The sequence below is a fragment of the Triturus cristatus genome, chromosome 3_2 (assembly GCF_964204655.1).
Source record: "Triturus cristatus chromosome 3_2, aTriCri1.1, whole genome shotgun sequence".
Taxonomy (NCBI): Eukaryota; Metazoa; Chordata; class Amphibia; order Caudata; family Salamandridae; genus Triturus; species Triturus cristatus.
In genome coordinates this window covers 986636755-986658481 of record NC_140584.1, presented here as the reverse complement: position 1 = coordinate 986658481, position 21727 = coordinate 986636755, and the positions used below count along the sequence as shown (strand labels likewise).

Here is a 21727-nt window from a genome sequence, read left to right as displayed (position 1 = left end):
TGTGCCAGCTAACTCAGAGGTCACTAGAAACTTCTTGAATAAACAAGAAGGGATTCGTTTCTGACAACCGCATAAACATGACAACTTTGTTTCCCTTAGAATCGGAATGCGTCTCAGAATCGTGGAAACAATAGATACCAGTTTCACTCAGTCAGTCGTGCATGCTTAGTTTCTCTAGAGTTACACAGAAATAAAAGGCATTTCAATAAAAGGATTTCTTGAACAGTCTTGTTTCTTGTGTAAGAGATATGAGCTGTTACAATCATTAGACAGTAAGCAAGATATAATACGCACAGCGTAAGCAGTAAGAAGAAATAATACTGCAATAGCATTGTCTTTTAGCTATGACATATATACATACATAAATAACACAGGCTAAAAAGTGAATACTCGTCTGATGCTTCTAAATAGTTCTACCCCAGTGTACCTAACCTAAGTGTAGTGCGAAGTAAGAAGTAGATGCTGTTTTCTATAGTATGGTATATACTAAGTTAGTATGCCAAGAGTCCCCCTGGGTTCTAGTCAGCTCCATACCTTTAGAATGAAAGAGGTGGGAATCTCTTTCTGGGTCTCAAACTCTAACACCCTGCGAAGGGAGTCAGAACACTGGAAGCTGGATTCTCTGCAAGCAGGGATGACAGCGTCTGGTCAGTGCGCCAGGCCGGGATATGATCTCTTACGAACTTGCCGTGGCGAACCGTGCAGTCAAGTCGTGCCGTGCCATGGTTTGCCATGGTAAGGGAAGGTATATTTATACCTGGAAGGTGCTTAGGAATGCTAGCATTGACGTAAAGTTGGGCAGAGGAAGACGTCATGGATGAACCCCTAAGGAATAGTAGTTCATGCATAATAGATGAGTTCTTGGAGAAATCAATAATCCTAGCTAGGGAAAGTCCCCACGGCTAAAGGGTCTGGTTTCTAAGAACTCGTTGTGACGTGGGATGGACGGATGTAGGTGACCATGCCTGTATTTGGATTGCATGGCTAATGCCTAAATAAGGACTGGGATTCTATGCCGAAATAAGGGCAATGTGAATTGTGCCTATATAAGGACGTGATTCAGGGAAACCTATGTACGGGCATCTAAATCGAAACACAACTACTAGATGGCAGGAGTGTGCAAAGCATGTGAATCTACAGCTCTACATGCCAAGAACAGATGCTTACTGGGTAAGTAACATTTTCCATGTATGGATAGGTAATTAAGTCTAGTTTTTCTGTACTTAACTCCACATAGTTATACGTACCTATGTGGTATGTATATCTTCAAGGTGCGTTGATAGGAATATTTTGTCACTCCTTATTCTTTCCTTGATATACTTGTACCACAATATTCTGGGGGGTTGATAATCAGCAGTACTATCTTTCACAGTGATGTTGTGTTCCTGCCACAGCCTCAGGGCAGCAGTAAAGATAGCAGGCCAGACCCACAGAGGGACTCCAGTATACAAACATTGTCCACCTACACTGCGCATAGGGGATACAATTTGATGTGATAGGCTCAACACTGCATGGCTGTGGAGGGCCACAAACAAAGTGGGCACTGGTGACTTATCCCACTAGCAGGAGGCAGAGAAACAGTAAAAGCAGTTCCAATAGAGGGTCCTGAACCCAGGGCTGGACATTAGTCCGGAAGCAGATGATTGTTGGCTTCTGTCTCTGGGTGGTACTCTATATTTACACTGCGAGGAGTGGATCCACAGGACTTAACAGCTTTGTTGGTGATTAGCAGGATCTGGTAGGGGCTGTGCCAGTGAGGTTGCAGAGTGTTTTTTCTCTGAAGTAAACCCAGTCTCCAGGCAGAAGAGAGTGGCAGGCGGGGGGCAAGGCCAACTGCCGGGGAAGATGACCACATGCTAACGCGGCTCCGGCCCGGATCCCCTTAAATCCCTGTCAATCTGTACAATTATCCACCCAAAATAATATGTATATGCCATAAACATAGCAGCAGAGAATGGCGGCTGCAGATCCGGATTAAAATAGAGCTCAGACTGACACCGGTGGCAGGCTGCGACTTGCGGCCTGATTGGGGTCAGGCGGCCGTGGCATCGAGTAGCTGCGTGGCCGCGATCGACTAGACGGCGTCCCACCTGGAAATTGGCAGCAGGTAAACTCAGCACGCAGCGAATCGTGCGGAGTCGCTGTGGCGGAGTGTCCGCATCCAGGAAGATGAGGCGCTGTTGAGGCACGGGCACCCAGCAGAGTACTGTGCCTGATTACACGTTGGGGAACACTGTGAGGGTACGATTGGCCTGAAGCAGTCCCTAAAGGAAGGACGTGTGGATGGGACCCAACCAAGCAGTGCACCAGAGATGATTGGCGCCGCTGAGCGGGTGCAAACTGAAGGTACCGCACTGTGCGGAATTTCCTAACTGTCGTGAGACTGCTAAATTAGTGCAGACCGGCTCAGACGACATAGGGCCATTATCACCAGTCCCAGGTCCCCAGAGAGGCGTGAACCCCCCACATGAGCCAAGATGGTTAAAATATCGGCACATTTGATTGAAGCATGTTTGGGGACACAAATCAGATAAGCCGGGGAAGGCGTTGTCTCCACTGGTTGCAAGCACTCTACAGGGCACAAGGACGGATTCTCCCTCTGCACGCTGGTGAAATAAAGTGCACTGGTGCTCCATACGGCACAGTCATTTCACAATAATACCCCTGCCGGTGGTGAACTGGTGATCGACTAAGGACGACCCCAGCGGAGGTGACTAGGACATTAGGAGAGACTGTGTTGTTACCCTTGAGGAGGGAGTGGTGAGCCCAGTGGTGGGGTAAGCCAACAGGCCGACGGATCAAGATACCGGCCAGGCGGTGGTGAGGCCCCCGAGACACATCTCGCCCCTCTTCACATCAATGGCCACCCAGCGACCCTGCAGCCTCTGCCATGTCTGGCAGCAAAGGGAATCGTGGTTCGCACCAACCTAAACTAGATAAGATGACATGGCTCAAAAACCCAGAAAGGCCCGATGAGCCGGTCGAATACCTCACCAGGAACCCATGATGCACTCTCCGCTCAAAATACTCCCACACTGCAGGACATTCTCACTGCCGTTACGGCGGTACGTACATCGCTCGAATCACGTATTGATTCTGTCTCCATCGAAGTCGCCCTCATCCAGCAGATTTTCTCAAAATGAATGACCGCATGACTGAAGCGGAAGAAGTAACAAAGGGCCTAACCACCAACTCCAAGGGCTTAGAGAAACAAATTCAGGACCTGCAAGCTACCAGTAGAGCACCGATAGACCAGCTCGATGACTATGAAGGAAGAGCCAGGAGAAATAACATCAGAATTATTGGGGTTCCCGAGAAAGCAGAAGGCCATGCTGTGGACCTATTCGTGGAGGAACTAATCACACAGTGGCTGCACCCCAAGACACTTTCCAAATGCTTATCTATCGAACGTGCACACCAGGTTCCGGGAGGCAAACCCAAACCTGGACAGCACCCCAGGCCTATACTGGTCCGAGTGTTCAACTTTCACAACAGAGATGTGATTCTACAAACAGCGCGATGCGAGCCCCCGCTTAAAATAGACACTATCCTGTTCTTCCCGGACTTCACACTAAAGGTGCAACAACAGAGCATATGCTTCCTTGAAGTCAAGAAGGCCCTGAGGGAAGAGTGCGCTGACATATGCGATGCTATTCCTCACAAGACTCCGGGTAAAACCAGAAGGCAAAGCAGGGTTCTTCATGGAGCCAGAGGCGGCCTGGGAGTGGCTTGACTGATGGCGACCGGTGGGAGGCTCGAACAATCTAGACAGATGTTGGAGACGGACAGGTAGTGATCGCAACAGGACTCCATCAGATCACAAAGCGAGTGACACCGCGGATGTAGAGCGAGTGGGAAATGGCCAGTCCGGACCTGTATAATGTTGGGCAGACAGTAACAAAACTAGAACATGTGTGTAAAACAAGGGTGCTATACATAGGATTATCGAGACGTATTGCCTCACCGCGCTGTATCGAAACTCAGATGGAGCTCTTTATTCTCAGACTGATGAAGAATCGATGGGGCAGTACCTCGGAGCCAAACCAGCTAAGCATACGAACTGTGAACCCACAACATAGACTGCTGTCATACTTATAATTGAGGTTGGAGGGGATGGGGGATCAGGACCCGTTGGTCCATATCTCCTCTGAAATTGGGATGGGTGGGCGACGTGCGATCAGCAATGTTAGGGTGGCAGGCAGTTTGAAGTCCGTCTTGCAGGGAGGTAGGGTGAGTGGGTGGTTTTGGCAAGTTAAGGGGGAGGATTATTTGTTGTTAAATGCTTCACAACGATCATCACTTTGCAGCAGCACACACATATCACAGGGTCATGTCCATTGTCCACTGAACTTAAGGTTTTATACTTTTAAAATCTGCCTTTTTAATTGTGACTTTGCACTTTAGGGGGGAATAGCTTAACAGGGGAATTTGTCTCTCACTTTGGGCTCATTAGGAATTGCCTCTTTTAAAAAACGAATCTTCCTGGCTGCTAATCTTTTTGATGACTGCTCTGTTTGCCTTTTTAAAATCGAACCCACCTGGCTGCTAAACATTTTTAGAATGCCGTGTTTGCCTCCTCTTAAATCGAATTACTTGGATGCTAATCTTTTTTAATGAATGTTGTGTCTGTGCTGCATCAATTTTAAGTTAGCAGGAACACTTATGGGGAGTGGTAGTGTTGCTTGCTAGTTCTGAGAGGACTTGTGGTTACTTCAGCTTTTGGTGCCCTGAGTGACGTCACTTCTCTTTTGACGTGCTCTAGATACCGGGAGCCACATGAATATAAACCGGGACGCTGCGCAGACGCCCCTAAGGCAAGCCCGTCTGTGCCCGACCGTGTCCAGGGGCCAGGAATCCTGGTCCGCTGCGGACTTACTCCATGGAAGCACTCCACAACTTTAAAAATACATTGCACAAGACGGTTGTCCCAGATTCCTTAAATGAAAAACTCATGCTGGACTATCTGCTGGTAGTTAATGGGGAACCTCAGACGGGCGACATGCAGGTGCAAAGGAGCAGAGCGGTTGGCCCGAATGAGCCACCCGGTCTAAAGGTCATTCTATTAAACCCTCGGTCCCTCCCAAAACATAATTTAGAAATCTTTACGCTGCTCCAAGAGGAAAAACCTGGTATCCTCGCTTTAACGGAAACATGGTTAGGTGATGCTTCCGGCCCTGACATAGTGGCCGATCTCCCCCAGGAATACGACGTTCTGACTTGCAACCGACAGGGGAACAAGAGAGGGTGGGGGGTGGCAGTGTTTTTTGGAAGGACATTGACCACTGAGAAGGTAGTGGAAGAGATCCTTGATGGGGCAGAGGTCCTAGGGATCAAACTCGAGCGGAATTCATCATGCCTGATAATAGTGGTGGTATACCGTCCTCCGCGGTCTACCCCGCTGTTTAATGACTTGCTCAATGAAGTAGTCAGTGATCTGTGTACAAAATACCAACAGATCCTTGTTTTAGGGGATTTCAATTATCATTGGGACTCTATACCGAGAGACTGCATGGCTAGTGGGTTTGGGGACAATATGACCATGTTAGGGCTGAAACAAATTGTGGACACCCCTACGCACGAGAAAGTCCAGACTTTGGAACTCATTTGGACTACCTCCTCATCTACGATACCAACAGAGTGTAGACCTTGTAGCTGGTCAGATCACCACGTGATCAGCTTTGAATTGCTGCCATGCTGTTGATCAAATCATCCCTCTCCAGTGCGACGGCTGCTACGGAATTGGTGTAGAGGTTGATAGTCTGAGGCTAGCAGCCAAACTAGACTGCTCACCGCGAGACACAGTCCGGTGATCCGGACCTAGTGCACGAAGAACTTACTCATTGGTTGAGGACAGCCATAAATGTCGTGCCCCAGCTTGACGGGAAAGGATAATGGACAGAACAAAGGGCGCCCCTTAGTATACTGCAGCACTTAGAAGGGAAAAACAGGACCTTCGCCAGTGCGAAAGGCATTGGCGGAAATCATATGCGCCATCAGCTCGGGAAAACTATAAAACAATATTAGCTTTCTACAAAGCCTCAATGATAGCCACAACATCTGCTTACTATGATCCAAAGATTAGGAAAGCCACTGACACTCAAAGGGGGACATTTAAAGTACTCAGGGAGCTGAGCAAAAAGAAGGAATAGAGGTCTGTCGTTAATCAGGAGGACTGTGACAAGATACAGGACTTTTCTTACCAAGGTCAGAGATATCAGGGAGGCATACTCTCGGTCTTCCCTGCACTTGATATCAACGGTCTGGCTTATATCATGGCCAAAGTAAAGTCTGGGTCGACGGAAGTCCCCTGCCATCCGAGGGTGTTTAAAATGGGTCTCCCAGTGGTAGGGCCAGAGATTCTATCCCTTCTGAACCTGTCCCTAGCAACATGTAAAGTTCCACACAAATTTAAGGAAGCCATGGTAATCCCACTGCTAAAAAAAGCTGGGGCAGACCCTAAGAATCTGAAAGATTTTCGACCGATCTCCAGACTTCCCCACCTTGCTAAGGTGTTTGAGCAACATGTGCTTAGAGGGCTTTTAGCCTTCGTGGAAGAGCATCAGCTGCTACATGCTAAGCAAGCGGGATTTAGAGCTCATAACTGCACTGAGTTGGTGATGCTCTCAGTACTGGATGAGCTAAGGCTAACAGCTGATAAGAAGCACCCCTCAGTGTTGATCCTATTGGACCTCTCAGCTGCATTTGACACGGTGAACCATGCACAATTGGTGGCCCGTGTCCGTCGGTTGGGAGTTACTGGGATTGTCTCACTCCTGGAGGATCCGTCCCAAAAAGTTCAAATAGGGGAATGCACATCTAGGCACGGTGCCTTGCCTTGTGGGGTCCGCAGGGCTCTGCTTTGTCTCCTCTGCTTTTTATTATCTATCTCCAAATCCTCTGATAGGAGCATTGGCCAAACTGGACTGTCAGGTTTACCACTATGCCGATGACACCCAGCTAATCATTCGCATTGATAATTCCCCCATAGGCACAGCTAAAGGTACAGAACATCCTTCGGTTTACCATAAACTGGGTGACCTTGAATACACTCAAAGGAAACCCGGACAAGACAGAGGTCCTTGCTGTTGCCACAGGGGCTAACCCCTGGTCTAGCCTCTTCTGGCCACAAAGGCTCGGAACCACTCCGATACCGGTGCCAACTGTGAAGAACCTGGGTATTAGGTTAGATTCCATGCTAATGATGGATAAGCAGGTAGCTGCGGTGGTGGGAAGTTGCATGGGATTGATCAGGCAACTACGGAAACTTTTACCCTTGCTGTCTTTTGTGACTTTGCGTACTGTGGTGGCGGCCTTAAACCTGTCACGCTTGGATTACGGCAATGCAGTATATATAGGACTCCCCGATAAACTTTTGGGGAAACTCAAGGTGGTCCTAAATGATGCAGCATGACTGATTCTCAAATTGCCGAGAAGATCTCACTCCACTCCCTTGTTACAGCAGCTACACTGGCTCCCTATTAAGCAGAGGATCAGATTCAAGGGCCTGTGCATTGCACATAAAGCTAAGTATGGAGCGGCACCCAGCTACATTAAAGACCGCCCGATGCCTTATGTGCCTGGTCGTTGTCTCCACTCTTCAGAAGCACATCTTGGCCACGTTTTATTAGAACAACCCTAGGGGGACGTGCCTTCTTGGTCGTGATTCCCCAGCTTTGGAATAAGCTTCCCGGTAGTCTGCATGGTGAGATGACTCTCCTTCCATTCAGGAAGAATCTTAAGACTATCTTGTTCACTGAGGCGTTTGGATAAGCTTACCCCAAGCTCTGTTCTGTTTGCAAGCATTATGGCACTCCTGGGTTCATGGTTTGTAGCGCTTAGAGACCGTTGGTGATTTGGCACTTTACAAATATAAATTAACAATAACATTATCCATGTGCAAGTACACAGATCAGTCTCAGCCCGCCTATCCCTTTGGGGACACCGACCCGCATAGATCTCCAAGCAAGCACATTGGCGGCTACCAACACCCTCAGTGATATAAAACGTGAAGCTGTACTAAATCTGCTTTCCTGGAATGTCAATGGTTCAGGAGAAAGGATCAAGAGTGGGGTGGTGCTCCAATATATTAAACAACAGGTCTCAGACATAATCCTGCTACAAGAAACTCACCTCATTGGGAATACCTGTAAGGCACTGGACAGATGGGGTACAAGCTTACAGTCCATGCCGGATTTACTACTGGGTCCTGAGGGGATGGGATACTAATGCAGAAAAACCTCCCATTTATTGTAACTCAGACACATAGATAATTATGGACGCTTCGCTGTGAAGTCCGGGATCTGGGAGGGTAGGAATATGAATATCCTCGCTGTAAACATAACCTCCCCGCCACATAGTGTGGCATTGCCGGAGCTGAGTAAGATTCTCCTCGCCTTACCGGAAGGCGAAATAGTGATTGGTGGGGACCTCAATATGATGCTTTGTGACCAGGATGACAGACATCCCCCAAGAGATATTACACGCTCCCAAAATACAATGGCTGATTTACAGCTGCAATGGGCTTGACGGATGTATGGTGCGCTGTTCACCCACAGTACACCTACTACTCAGCCACTCATAAAAGTCACTCTCAAATCGAGTATATACTAACTCTGACCGATGCCGCGCACCGTTTCACTGAAGTCCAGCTCTTAGCGAGGGGCATTTCTGACCACACCTCCATAAAGGCGCGATACAAAGTAAGTACTCCCCCGACGCACAGAACAATCATGATTAGTCCATGGTGTCTCCAAGTCCGGTATATAAAAGATACTCTGATCCAGGACACAGACTATTACTTTGCCGAAAATGCGGGGACGGTCCAGTCCGCACAAATTCTGTGGGAGGCCTATGAAGCCGTAATTAAGGGCCGGGTCCTATCCCTCACAGTGGGCCATAGGAAGGAGAAAGACAGACAACTAGTCGAATTAGAGCGAGACATCCTCACAAGAGAGCAGTCATTAAGGGACACCTGGGATGAGGCAGAAAATCATAATCTGCAACTCAAAATGAAAGAATACAGAGACCTAGCACAGGACACATGCAGAGGCAAGCACCTCGCCACAGTATATAGGATATACGAACAGGGAGATAGAGCTAGCAAACTACTAGCATGGTTAGATAGACTGATCGCTGGATAAGAGTGATACAGGGGCAGGATGGGACTTGTCTGCGAGCTCCACAACGTATAGCGTATGGGTTTGCCGACTACTATAAGCAACTTTGCTCACCCGTCGCAACGGCTACCATTGATGAGGTACGGGAGATCATAGCTGACATACAAATTCCGACACTGACAGCGGAAGACCAGCAACAGCTGGAACTAGATATCACTGTTGAGGAAATCACAGCAGCCATACTCGGCATACAATCAGGGAAAGCTGAGGTTCCCAACGGTCTCCCCATTGAGCTCCTTAAAACAGCGACATCCAAATTGGCACCTTACCTTCTTGATATGTACCTCGAGAGTAAAGACGCTGGGGCATTACCCAGAGATCAAAGAATGGCCTCCATTGTGGTAATCTGTAAGGCTGGGAAGCTGGAGGAGGAATTTACCTCGTACCAGCCAATATCCTTATTGAATGTTGAGGCCAAAATCCTTGCAAAAGTACTGGCCAATAGGCTGCTCCCCCTAATTATAAAGTTGTTCCACCCGGACCAATCTGGCTTCTTGCCTGGCCGCAACACTGCTATGAACTTATGATGCCTGAATGGAGTGATTGCTAGGAAGCACGCCATTAGAGAAAATGCAGCCATACTTCCTTTGGGCGCGCGTATGTCTTTCGATACAGTCTAGTAGCCATACATGATCGTGGTCCTCGAGCGTATGGGACTGGGGACGGCCTATTTGGAATGGATCAAACTGTTATATACTGAGCCACTCGCTCTGGTGGTAGTGAATGGGCATGTTTCCCACAGGTTCTCGATGCGCCGTGGGAAGAGACAGGGTTGCTCATTGTCCCTCCTTATATTCACACTAGCCCTCGAGCCTCTTGCATGTTGGATACGCCAAGATCCATTGATATGGTGACTGAAATGGGCGAACGACTGGGGAGATAGAATCTCACTCTATGCAGATGACATCCTGCCATACGTTGCCTCGCCAGGTGCCTCAATTAACAGAACACTCCAGATCTGCTCTAATCACGGCAAGTATTCTGGGTATACTATAAATTGGTTGAAATCAGTTGTGCATTTACTCCATGGTCCAACGCCAACCCTTCCGGCTAACTGTCACGATCGTTGAGGAGGGGTTTTGATATTTAGGTATACACATAACTGCCGATTCATCACTTTTCCACGATCAAAACCTTTTGCGTCCCCTGACCTGACTGCAGAGTGATGTACGCCACTGGCAGAAGCTGCCGGTTTCAATGTTGTGACACGCAGCACTATATAAAATTATGGCGCTGCCCCGGCTACTATATGCATTGCAGAATACTCCATATAGAGTTTCCGATGTGTATTTTAAATCGATTGAAGCAGAGGTTAGAAACCTTCGTTGGGACGGGAAACTGCTGCGCATTGCAGGGCCCAAACTTGTCCACGGGTGGTATAATGGAGGAATCGCCTTGCCAGACATCCGTAGCTATTACTAAGCGGCCCACCTCTCCATCATTAACAAATGGATATATGGTGAGCAGCAGGACACAACATGTCGGATGGACAAATGGCTGATGCGGCGGGGAGGGTATAGAGAAGCTCTTTACACAAAACCGCGTGGACAACAGCTCACTTGCCCCACTGCTCTCACGGTTGCCATATGGCACATCACCAATATAAAACTTGGTTGGGGTAATAAAATGATGCAAATGACGCCCCTATGGCATGCAGCAATGCTGGGCAATTTAAGCAATTGCAGAGGATTTGACAAATGGTATACCATCGGTATATCACAAGTCAGAGACTTAATAAAGCAAGGCAAAGTATAGACATTTGCAGAATTAAAAAATTAATATGAACTAGCCGCTGGTTAGACCTTCCGATACCTGCAAATACGACATGCCTTATTAGAGGCTACCAAAGAAATAGGTGGGATTCTGGAGCCACCCTACTTGAAGACAGACTACTGGCAGATCCCATGGACATCAAAGCAATCTTGCTCACATACCGGAAAATAATTAATAATTCACTAGACCCATTGAAACTTCTATATGCGCGCTGGCAGGGTGATTTAGAGGACTTGGAGGAGGAGGATTGGCGTGATGCGCTAGCCTCCCCGCAAGAGGTGGCCATACCATCTCGGCTACGGTTGGTTCAACTGAACTTTTTGCATCACACATATATTACATGCACGACACTGGTTAAGATGGGCCGTAGCTGCTCTGTAGACTGTTGACGTAAATGCGGGAGGAATGGGCACTTTATACCACACACTTTGGGGAAATGTCGCTCTGGGGGGTAGTCAACTGGGTATTTGGGATTGCCTTAGCGCTATCCCCAAGATATGCCTGCTGAATATATGGGATGCCACAGATCTCAATCATATGGACCAACTATGGGCATCCACTGGCTTTATACTAGCAAAGCATAATATTGCACGTAGATGGGGGGTCTCCGAACCGCCAACGATAGTAGAATGTGAACAAGATGTTGACTGGTGCATGTTGGCCGAACGAGCGGTCTATACAAATAGGGGATGCTCTAAGAAGTGGGACAAGGTATGGGGGAAATGGAATACATATCGAGGCAACATCTGCACCACCCCATCAACACAAGGGCATGGGCCAAAAATGTCAAGTCATGGAAGAAATCACGGACAAGGGAGGGGGAGGGGGAGGGGGCGGTACATGAAAGTATTAATACTGAAATGTAATCAACTGTCCATGATCTGTGGTGACGCATAAGTGTTTTTGTAATATGTCATTCTAATAAATGTCAATACAAAAGTGTTTACAAAAAAAAGAAAGAAGGGAGGGGCAGGCCTCAGGTAAGGTAGCTTGGACCTGAGAATGAAAATTGTAGAAACAGCATATCGGCTTAATGCAATGCTGTGTAAAACTACATCATTATTTGGTTCTAGGTCTAACTTAGCAGCAGATGTTGGAGGGTTTGAGTGTAACATCACGGTTTCCTAAGGGCTCATCCTAGTTTGCTGAGTAGGTAAGGGTAGGGCATTGGCCCACTTCAGTTGGGTTTCTGAACATATCTTTGCTGTCTTATTTTTAAGAATGCCATTGTCCTTCTCTACTTTACTATCTCACATTTGGTGATTTGCACAGTGTCTATACGGAGCTCCTGCACTAAGGTCAAAATGAAGTGTGTTCCTCGGTCACTTGTTAGCTGGTTTGGTATACCAAAAGGGATAATGAAATCCTTAAATAAAAAAAATCCTGTAACTTGTTCATTAATGTTCATTAGGTGTGACCGTAAGTAAGGGATATGTGCTTTCAGATGAATGATTGGTGAGATAGAGAATATGGTGGAAATTAGGTAATGCTAGAGCACAGGTTAGGGTTTTAAAGAGGAGAGGTCGTGATATATGAAATGAGGCTTCAGCCAGTTGTAGTATACAATAAGAGAGATTAAGGCAGACGGGCATAAGAAAAAGAGGAGACTATACTGAGAAGTAGAAGGCAATCACATGATAGGAAGTAAGAAGAGGGTCACTGCAAAAAGAAAGGAGAGGAATCAATCGGAAGTAACTCAAGGTAAACTTTGCATGCAAGATTTTAGGAGTGTAGTGGGAGAAAACATTCTAAGATAGCAAGCAATCTGAGAATATAAGCTGTAGAAAGAAAGAAAATTATACATAGTGCACCATATCCGGGAAGACAGCTTAAGCGTGCAATTCCGACTGATAACTTTTATTTGGGAGCAGGTAGGAATGTCATGTTTGTTGTCTGAGGAACTGTAATTTTAAACCCTCTCTAATGGTAAAGTTGAGTTTTAAATCACAATTCTGAAAATGCCACGTTTAGAAATATGGTGTTTTCTTGTCCTAACCATTCCGTGGCCTGCAGTCTGTTTCCTGGGTGACATGACTAGGTCTAGTTAGTTTTGTGTATTCTCCTAGACAGCCATATAATAGGGGGGATTAGATATTGGCAGGATGGGCGTTCCTATACAGGGTGGCGGGGTGGGGCCAGAGCTGTGCACATCCCTACTTGCACTTCAAAGACATTGCTTTAGCTCACACACAAAGAACTACACACTAGCCTATTGTGACTGAAGACAGGCTGGGGCCAGGGCAGGGAGGCAATAAATTCCAAACACCTCGGGGGTGAACTTGAGAAGCTCCTCCCATTCCAAAGTTAGCACTAGGTATAAAAATGGGACCCTTAGACACACTCTTCATTACACTCTTGGACCTGTGGATATTACAGAAAAGGATAGCCCTGCTACCTGAAGACTACCCTGCTTTCTGAGAAGTTAGACTGGACCTGCTTCCTTCATCCCAGGCTACCTGAATGATTCCAAGGGCTAGTTAGCTGGTCGCCTGTTCTGAGCTACAGGAACACAACAATCTCCAAATGTTCCCTGCAAGTGCCCAGTTGACTTGCTGCACTGGGCCTGAAATTGGACCTGCCTGAGTCCTGCTGTCTCTTGTTGGAGTGCGTTCCTGATCTCCAAGAGGTGCCTCCCAGATCCTGGACATTTGCTGTGGCATTAGTTGAGCTCCTCCTAGAAGAAAGGAAGAAATCCTGAAGTTGTGTGCTCATCATGGCCTTGACGGGCTCGTTTGCACCAAGATCTTGCCCCCTGCGCCGACCATCCACCCGAAGCTCCAGTAAACCCATTTTGTCGCGCTACAGTGATCGCCAGCGTTGACCAGCAACGTGAGATCTGCACATCCTGCTACAGCATCGACAGCCCGCAGTGACCACCAATGCGAAGCTCCAGCATCGAACGTCCGCAATGCCGAACAGGATCTTAGGTGTGACACTTCAAATAAAAAATAAATAAAGTAATCTCATGTGAAGTCAGGGGAGCAGGATAGAATGGTGTTGAAACATGGCAAGATTAGTCTTGGAAAAAGCAAATGAACAATGGGAGTAGTTCAATGGAGCAGAGGGGAATGGGTTGTTACATGGAAAGCAAATCGGGGTCCCTGTCTTAAATCATGCAGAAAGCCTAAGTAGCTCTGCCAACCTAAGAATTGTCTAGATGTAAGGTAACAGACATGTTGGTCTCTGTGATTGTCCCCGAAAAAATGAGGTCATTCATGCATATAGTGACAGATTGTAACCACTCTTTGCTCTAATGAATTTCTGGGAGTGCATAGGGAAATATTAATGTTTGAGGTTAAACTTTATTTTGCCACAAAGTATTTTATCTTGTTCGGTTTTGGAATGTCAGCTTGCTACAGGTCTGTTATTTGAAGCAAGGTTGGAGTTATAGGTTCCTTTTTCAGCTTTTAATGATGTGGCGTCTGGTAGAGCTGTGTAATTTACAGATTTCTTAGTAACGTCAATGTCAATATATTAATATGGGATACTTAAATGTGTGCTCAGTTAAAAAAAAAAATTCTAGTTCGAGCAATAGCTCTTTGAGAGCAAACTCTAAAACAGCCTTTTAAAGTTCAAGTAAATAAATTTGCCATCTTACTTGCATTTCTTACTACAGCCCTTTGCTGAGAAATGTATTAAAACTGTGGTTCGCCCTGTCATTATGCAAGCTCTGGTCCATGCTTGTTAGTCATACCAGAGTACCAGAGCAGCTTGGCATGACAGGCTTCCAAATCTAGCTCAAAACAGAGCTCTGCACTTCTAAATCAGCCATACTAGAGAGTTCATTAACATTCCAGAGCTTTTCATTACCAGTTGTAAAAATGATGAAGGATGCTTCTATCACAGGCTAAATTATTTTTGCTTCTCACTGTTAAAAGGTCAACGATGATTCCACCAAAGCTCTAATGCAAGGTTTATGTATTTCTGATAGGATGTCCATATCAAGATTTGCAGGGTGCCACAGCTTTGTACTGTAGGTAGCTGTAAACCCTTTCCAGAGCATGGTCCTTTTTGCAAAGCTGCAATTCACCGCATGTTCTCTGCATTCTGTTCAGAGTATTGTTGGAAGTTGCCTTCTCCTCACAGGTGTAAAAATATAATACCACCCAGACATGACCAATAGCTTCTCATGTCACTCTCAAGACTTCATGTTTGTATGGATCAGAACATTCGTACATGTTTTTATACCTCAGATTCAGAATAGAATGAATGCTTACAAATGAGCAATGCAGTCTCTAGAGACCATGACTTCCCTTATGCATTGAATCGGTCTTGTCGCAAGGGTAGCGTAGGCCCTAATGCATGCAAAGAAAAGAAAATTGGGTCCACATTACTTGGTTTAGTATTTTTTTTAAACTACAAGTTGGGTGTAGTGGCCACTTCACACCATTGGGCCCTAGTGTCACTGCACATGTTGCAATATTGAAAGTTACACCTGTAGTTTTCTGCAGTTTGCCTTATGCTACATTTTTGTCTTCTTGGGCGGTCCCCCCGCGCCATCTTGCCACCTTGCCTTGGCCTTTCACCATCTACATCTACTACGTTATTTAATTATGTGGTGCATTGCAAAAGGCAATGTTAGCAGGGAGGACGTAGCATGATGCCCACATTCTGTATTCTTAGTTGCATCTCTTCATGGCTGGGGAGAACACCTAAGTACACCTGAGTAACACAGCAGTTGAAGATCCCTAGTATACATTAGAGGAGACTTCTTATGAGCATGGATCCGTGCCTAATTTGAGCAAGTGGTTGCCAGTGGGGGTCGAGGCACTTATTTTTGGGGACCTACTCCTATATTTTCCATATAAGATATTTACAGTGTAAAAGAGAGGGAAAACACACAGATCTGAAAGACAAAGGAAGAAAAAAATGGTAAAACCATCACAAACAGAAAAGCAGGAACCTTCGTGTTTGGGAAAAATGGGCTGGTAATGTTTGGTGATGGATTAAAGACTGACGGAATCGGTATTCGGTGTGCTGATTTTTAATTGCACCTGCTGCTGGCTTCTGAGTAGAGCTTCGGGCTCCTGCACTATTTCGTTTACAAATATTTACTGAGCATGATGTGGCTGAAGGCAGTCAATACATTTTGCTTTGACTGCATTGCTTCCTACAATTGAGATGAAGGCTGGGTTAGATAACCTTTTGACAATTGCTGCTTCTTTTTTTCCTGAAAATGCTCCATTTTGCTAAAACGATTTAGTATGATATAGTGGCTTAAGAATCTTAAGCCACTATATCATACTAAATCGTTTTAAGATCTGAGTTAAACACATACAGAATGATTGCATTTCTCATTTACGAGCGGAGAAATTTTACCCAGAGTGGCAACTCTGCGTGAAGTTCTCCCACGCGCAGTTTCAAGTGTTTAAAGGCCTGGATTTATCGAGTCTGCAAAACCTGGACCCTATAATTCTGGACGCAGACACCGGACTTTTTAAAAGTTGCAGGAGTTGTGGGCAGCTCTGCCCCGATCCCTGCCCAACCTTTTCAGCAGTATGGTTGAGGAAACGGCTTGCTCCAAATAAGCAGAACTCTGTCCTAAGTCAGTCGTAATCAACAGTGTGTGAGGCCCCTAGCCAAAAATCTAAAATTCTGGACCTCCTGTATCACTTCCCACAAATCGATATATGTGTAATGAGGGTCTTACTATAAGTAATCAGTTTAATTGGGAGAACAGTAAGTTTCCACTTACATTTGGAATATCCTCTGAGGTAAAGGATATGTATGTTGTAGAATAAACCCCTGGTAGATTAATAGAAGCGTGTATATGTTTGTTTTCTTGTAAATGTCCCACTGCAGATATAAAGCTGGCTGTGTAACATTCATGACTGTGTATAATCATTTAATCTTAATCCATTCCAATGTTTCTACAGATAGAAATGAAGCAGAAGTTTCTGATGACTCAAGGAAGCAGCACTGAAGATAAACTTCCCAGTGAAGTACTTGAAGTTAACCCAGAAATTCTTGGTGGGTTACTTGCATGTAAAGAATGTTCCTTTCTATTGGTTTAGTGCATGAGTACAATTCTTTTAACACAGATTTAGCCAAAGTATCACTGTCACAACGATGAACTGGGAATCAATTGATTAAATTGCATATGTGAATGAGAAAAAAAGCCTTCTAATAAATAATTGTTTTCTTAAACTCAAAAGTTGCAGCCTATGACTAATACATTTATGTGCTGTGCCGGTGCTAGATAATGGTTTCTGATGGATACTTCTAACCGCAAATTCCTCACCTTTTAGAAAGTTGTGACTTGCTTTCATCCATTCCATCACTCTATCAAAATCTTTCCCCACCTAACCCTGTGAAAGAGGAGGAGAGACTCCATCGTTGAGACTCCAAAAGAGCGTTCAGCTTTTAAATTGATTATACCCAACAACATGGTGTTGATGATCATCTCTTTGCAGTGTTTTCTGCAGCAAAAAAAGACAAAGCGGGCAGACACAGACTTCCATATGTATTGTCCTCTGTTTTAAGATCTGGTACGCGTTGGCCAAAAAAGTAGCCTGCAGATCGGTTCAGAGCCCATCCATTCCACCAGGGCCTAAGCTGCTGCCACCGTGTTAGCATGTGGTGTGCCTATCTTGGATATTTGTCAGAATGCAGCGTAGGCATAAATGAACACGCTCACAAAGCACTACTGCATTGACAGCCAGATCCCAGGGAAGGGCATTTTGTACACTTCCTCTGCAGGACTTTTTGGTCGGAGTCATTCTACAGACTCACCACCTTGGGAGGTACTTCTTTCTTACTTATCCTAAAGGTGAAGAATCGACGGTTAGCAATATCCATCAGAAGAACAAGTTACTTACATTTGGTAATGCTCTTTCTGGAGGATACTCTTTCCAACAGCATTCCTCACTACCATCTCATCTCCCATTTATGTGGAGTGAAGATCTGCATACTGACATGAACAATTTGCCTGGAAAGAAAATTCCTGCAGCGCGTCCATTCCGGACCAGAGTGAAGTCAGCACACAGCCACACCGCACCACCTTATCGTCAGGATCCAGTCTGGCCCCTGGGCATAATGGATTGAATTAAAACAAAACTTGTCATAATTCTTTTTTGCTTGATAGTTGCAACTTGCGGTCAATGCAGTGTCTATTGAGAACAAACAGGGGTTAGAAATTTGGAACACAAAAATTGTTCTTTCTTCACAGCAGCAGCCATTAAAAAGTTAATCTGTTTTATTGATTGATTTCCAGGGTTTTTATATAATGTTTATGCTGCCGTTTAGTCCATTTAAGGTGGTTTACAACCCTCTCGGACTGTAAAAGAGAAGGGAGGTGTTTTGTAGTTCCTTCAAATCTATATAGGATCTGCGCGTTGACAACATAAGCTAAGGGTTTGGTGTCCGACTGATTCCAAACACCCCCAAAGGATATGTTAGTCTGTGGACCAGCTAGCTGGAAACAGTATAGTACTTTTCGCTCAGTCACTTGTGCCCACTTACTCTGAGTGATATACAGAATAAATTATGGGGATGTTTCTAATAAGCATTTATTGAACCAGCGTCATTCTAGTATAAAATGTGTGCTGCAATAACCATTAGACAGAAACAGAGATATACGATTAAAAGCACCACTAGAGTAAATAAAAGGTAGAATTCTACCATAGTGCTGAAACTGTGAATATATGCATAGATACATGATAGTAAAAAAATGTGTACTCCTACAATGCAACCCTAAGTAGATGCACCTGAATGTACCTAGCATGTATGTAGGTGTAGAGCCAAGAATCCCCTAGGAAAAGAGCCAACCCCATTACCTGAGATGAGAGAACGAAGGACCCCGTGTTGATCTTGAGGTGGACACCCCGAGGGATGTCAGACCACTGCGTGCTGGAGTGTCTGTGTGCAGGGACCTCAGCGTCTCCAGTCCGTGTGTGAGCATGGAAGCTTCTCATCTGGTTTGACCAGTGAAGAGGTGATGTTTATATACCCAAAAGTTACCCTCAGGGCTTTCCATAGATGTGTCATTGTACTGTGGGCATGTCGGCCAAGGATGACTATATTGATGACTCTTATACAGTTATTAAGCAGAAGATGGTAATACTGCTGTGATACTAAAAATCCTCATGCTTAATAAATGAGGCTAGCTTTTCGGAGATAACCACTCGACATCTATTCGGTACTTAACTAGGTAAAAGGTCAGCGCCAGAACCGTTATGTAGAGTAAGGTAGGACAAATGTAGGTAAAAGGTTGTGCAACTACCTAGGACATTATAGGGGTACATTGGCGCTCACAATAGAAGGGATAGGAGCAAAGTTATGGGGACAGGCAAACATGACAGTGGGGAAACTGAATAAGCAAAGTGCAGAAAAACTGGTCAGGAAAGGTTTATAAGTGCAGATGGCACGAGGATAAATTGGGGTGCTTAGAATATTATTCAATAGGGTGTATTAACTAAAAGTGACTGGCATGTGCTTCTTTTTGTCTCTTTCTTTTTGCTGTTTGGTAATAAAGGTTGGATCTCTTCCTCTTCCTTCATCTGAGTCCCACGTGAGCCTGCCTCCCCTTGTGGAGCCTAATGTGCTAATAGACACTGTTTCACTTGAAGTGTGTGCTAAGAATTATGATCCCTCCCCATCATGAATGGAAATATACAATGACAGCTAGGAAAACTCAGTCACTGCACCACCAAGCATAGTCATAAAAATGTTCCACAACACCAATATTGTTCTCCTCAGATAACCAGCTGTCAAATTGTCATGAATCAAACATTAAACCACATATGCGATGAGAGGCAAAAAATAAACATGAAGAGTTAATTTGGCATCCTGTAACATCAGAACAGTCCCAGTCAGAGATCATTTTGAAGTCCAGTATTTGTTCAGATGTTCTTTTTTTTATTTCTACTTTCTTTTTTTCTCAATTTCGACAGTGTTACATGTGTATATATCCAGCGCGTTTCACCACAGATAAGGGCTACTTCAGGGCAGGTAAAGCTAAAGTTATGATGGCAATAAGATAAAAGAGCAACAGGAACGCTTCCAAGGTCCAACGTCCTCCACTTTCTGTGTGTATATCTATAGTTCAGATAATCTGCAGCATAAATCAAAACCAAATGTATCTTGATGTGTATACTCAAGTAGCTCTAGGGGTCAATTTTGCAAATTGCATCGGTATTGGCCCACTTATCCTGCTCTGCGGCACACACGCAGCATCTCTACAGGGATGTGAAGACTATTGGACGGCAGTTAATAAAGCATCACCGGCGAAGGACCAGGTGGAGTTGTCACATGAGTGAGGCGGGGAAGGACAGCGCCTTTCTTTGCCGTGCGTGTGGGTCACAGCAGCTGCCTTCTCACACATCTCTGCCACCAGAGCGCCATGTCAGAAGGCAATTGACTCCTAGTGGTATTGAAGTATACGCATCAAGATACATTTGATTTTGATTTATGCTGCAGATTATCCGAACTATAGATCTACACATAGAAAGTGGAGTACGTTGGACCGTGGTACCGTTCCTGTGGCACATTTATCTTATTGCCATCATAATTTTGGCTTTAGCTGCCCTGAAGAAGCCCTTGTCTGGAGTGAAACGCCTTGGCTGTATCCACATGTAACACTGTCGAAATTGAGAAAAGAAAGAAGAAATTAAAAAAGAAAATCGGAACAAATACTGGACTTCACAATTATCTCTGAATGGGACTGTTCACGTGACTGGATGCCAAATTCTTCCTTTTTGTTTTGCCTCACATCGCATATGTGGTATCCCTCCCCATCAGCATTTCTGGAAACACTGAGGGTAACAGTGTGACTAAAGTAACATCATTAAATGAAGCAAACTAAAAGATTGAGTTCAAAGAGCCACCTCTTAAACAAAATGTGTGGAAAATAGTGACATAATGAAATCAAACCTGTAACAGGCACTATTTTTACTGCAGCATTCTCAAACATCCAAATTCTTTAGAAAAGGAGAGTGTAGTCTGAATATACGTTCTAGAAAACCCTTTTTCAAAAATGTTAGTATTTCACTTTATCAGACATATTGCAACTACCAATGAGCTTAGCTCATATAGAGGGGTAGGGCAATTATTAGCCTTTAGCAGGCTGACAAACAGGACACCTATTCCTTTCTGCTCTGTGGTGACGCTTCACCCTCTCACTGAATTTAGATTGCAGGCAAACAGTAGTTCATATGAGAATTGAAGGTAGACTCAATTGCCCAATTTTTTCCTCACATACATCGCGTAACTGTCATCATAATTATAGATATTTTGCGTTAGTGGTCTTTTGCCTGAAAATCGTATCTGAAGTACTCCCCTCACGTATGAAAGACTAGCAAGATACCAGCTCCAGTGTATTGTCCACCTATTTTCTAAAGGCATGCAATCAATGTTGCTAGCTCACCACATGCAATGGTATACTTCCATTTCTACAGATCCTATGTACAATATGCGTAGCCCAATAATTTGGATTAGTGTGAGATTTTGCTAATGTAGTAAGGTTCACGCCCAATACTAGTCACTTCCATACAGGGTTCTTAGGTTTTTTTTATGACTGTAAGGTTGGTACTGTTTAATTGTTTCTACTAACATGTAGAGATTTGCTATTTATTGTCATCTGCATTTGTGTAGCAGTTTCAATCATTACAGTGGGACATTAGCGCTTTCTTGGAGTAACCAACCTTTTTGTGCGGTTCTGAAACCATTTGTTTGTGCATGACTTTGTGTGGTAGCTGAGTTTTGGTGTACTGAGAATGGTTTGCATTATTTAATGCAAAAGTAAGATGAGTTCAGCCCAGAAAAGGATCTGCAAAGTGTGT

At 45.0% G+C, this 21727-nt stretch overlaps 1 protein-coding gene across 2 annotated transcripts in view; it reads left to right on the top strand.

Moving 5' to 3' along the window:
• Positions 1-21727, top strand: part of ZZEF1 (zinc finger ZZ-type and EF-hand domain containing 1) — a 1433434-nt gene that overhangs the window by 628745 nt on the left and 782962 nt on the right. For both annotated transcript variants that reach the window (XM_085649580.1, XM_085649579.1), the window contains one exon: positions 16826-16919. In XM_085649580.1, the coding sequence (XP_085505706.1) occupies positions 16826-16919 (94 nt within the window). The remainder of the gene's footprint in view (positions 1-16825; positions 16920-21727) is intronic.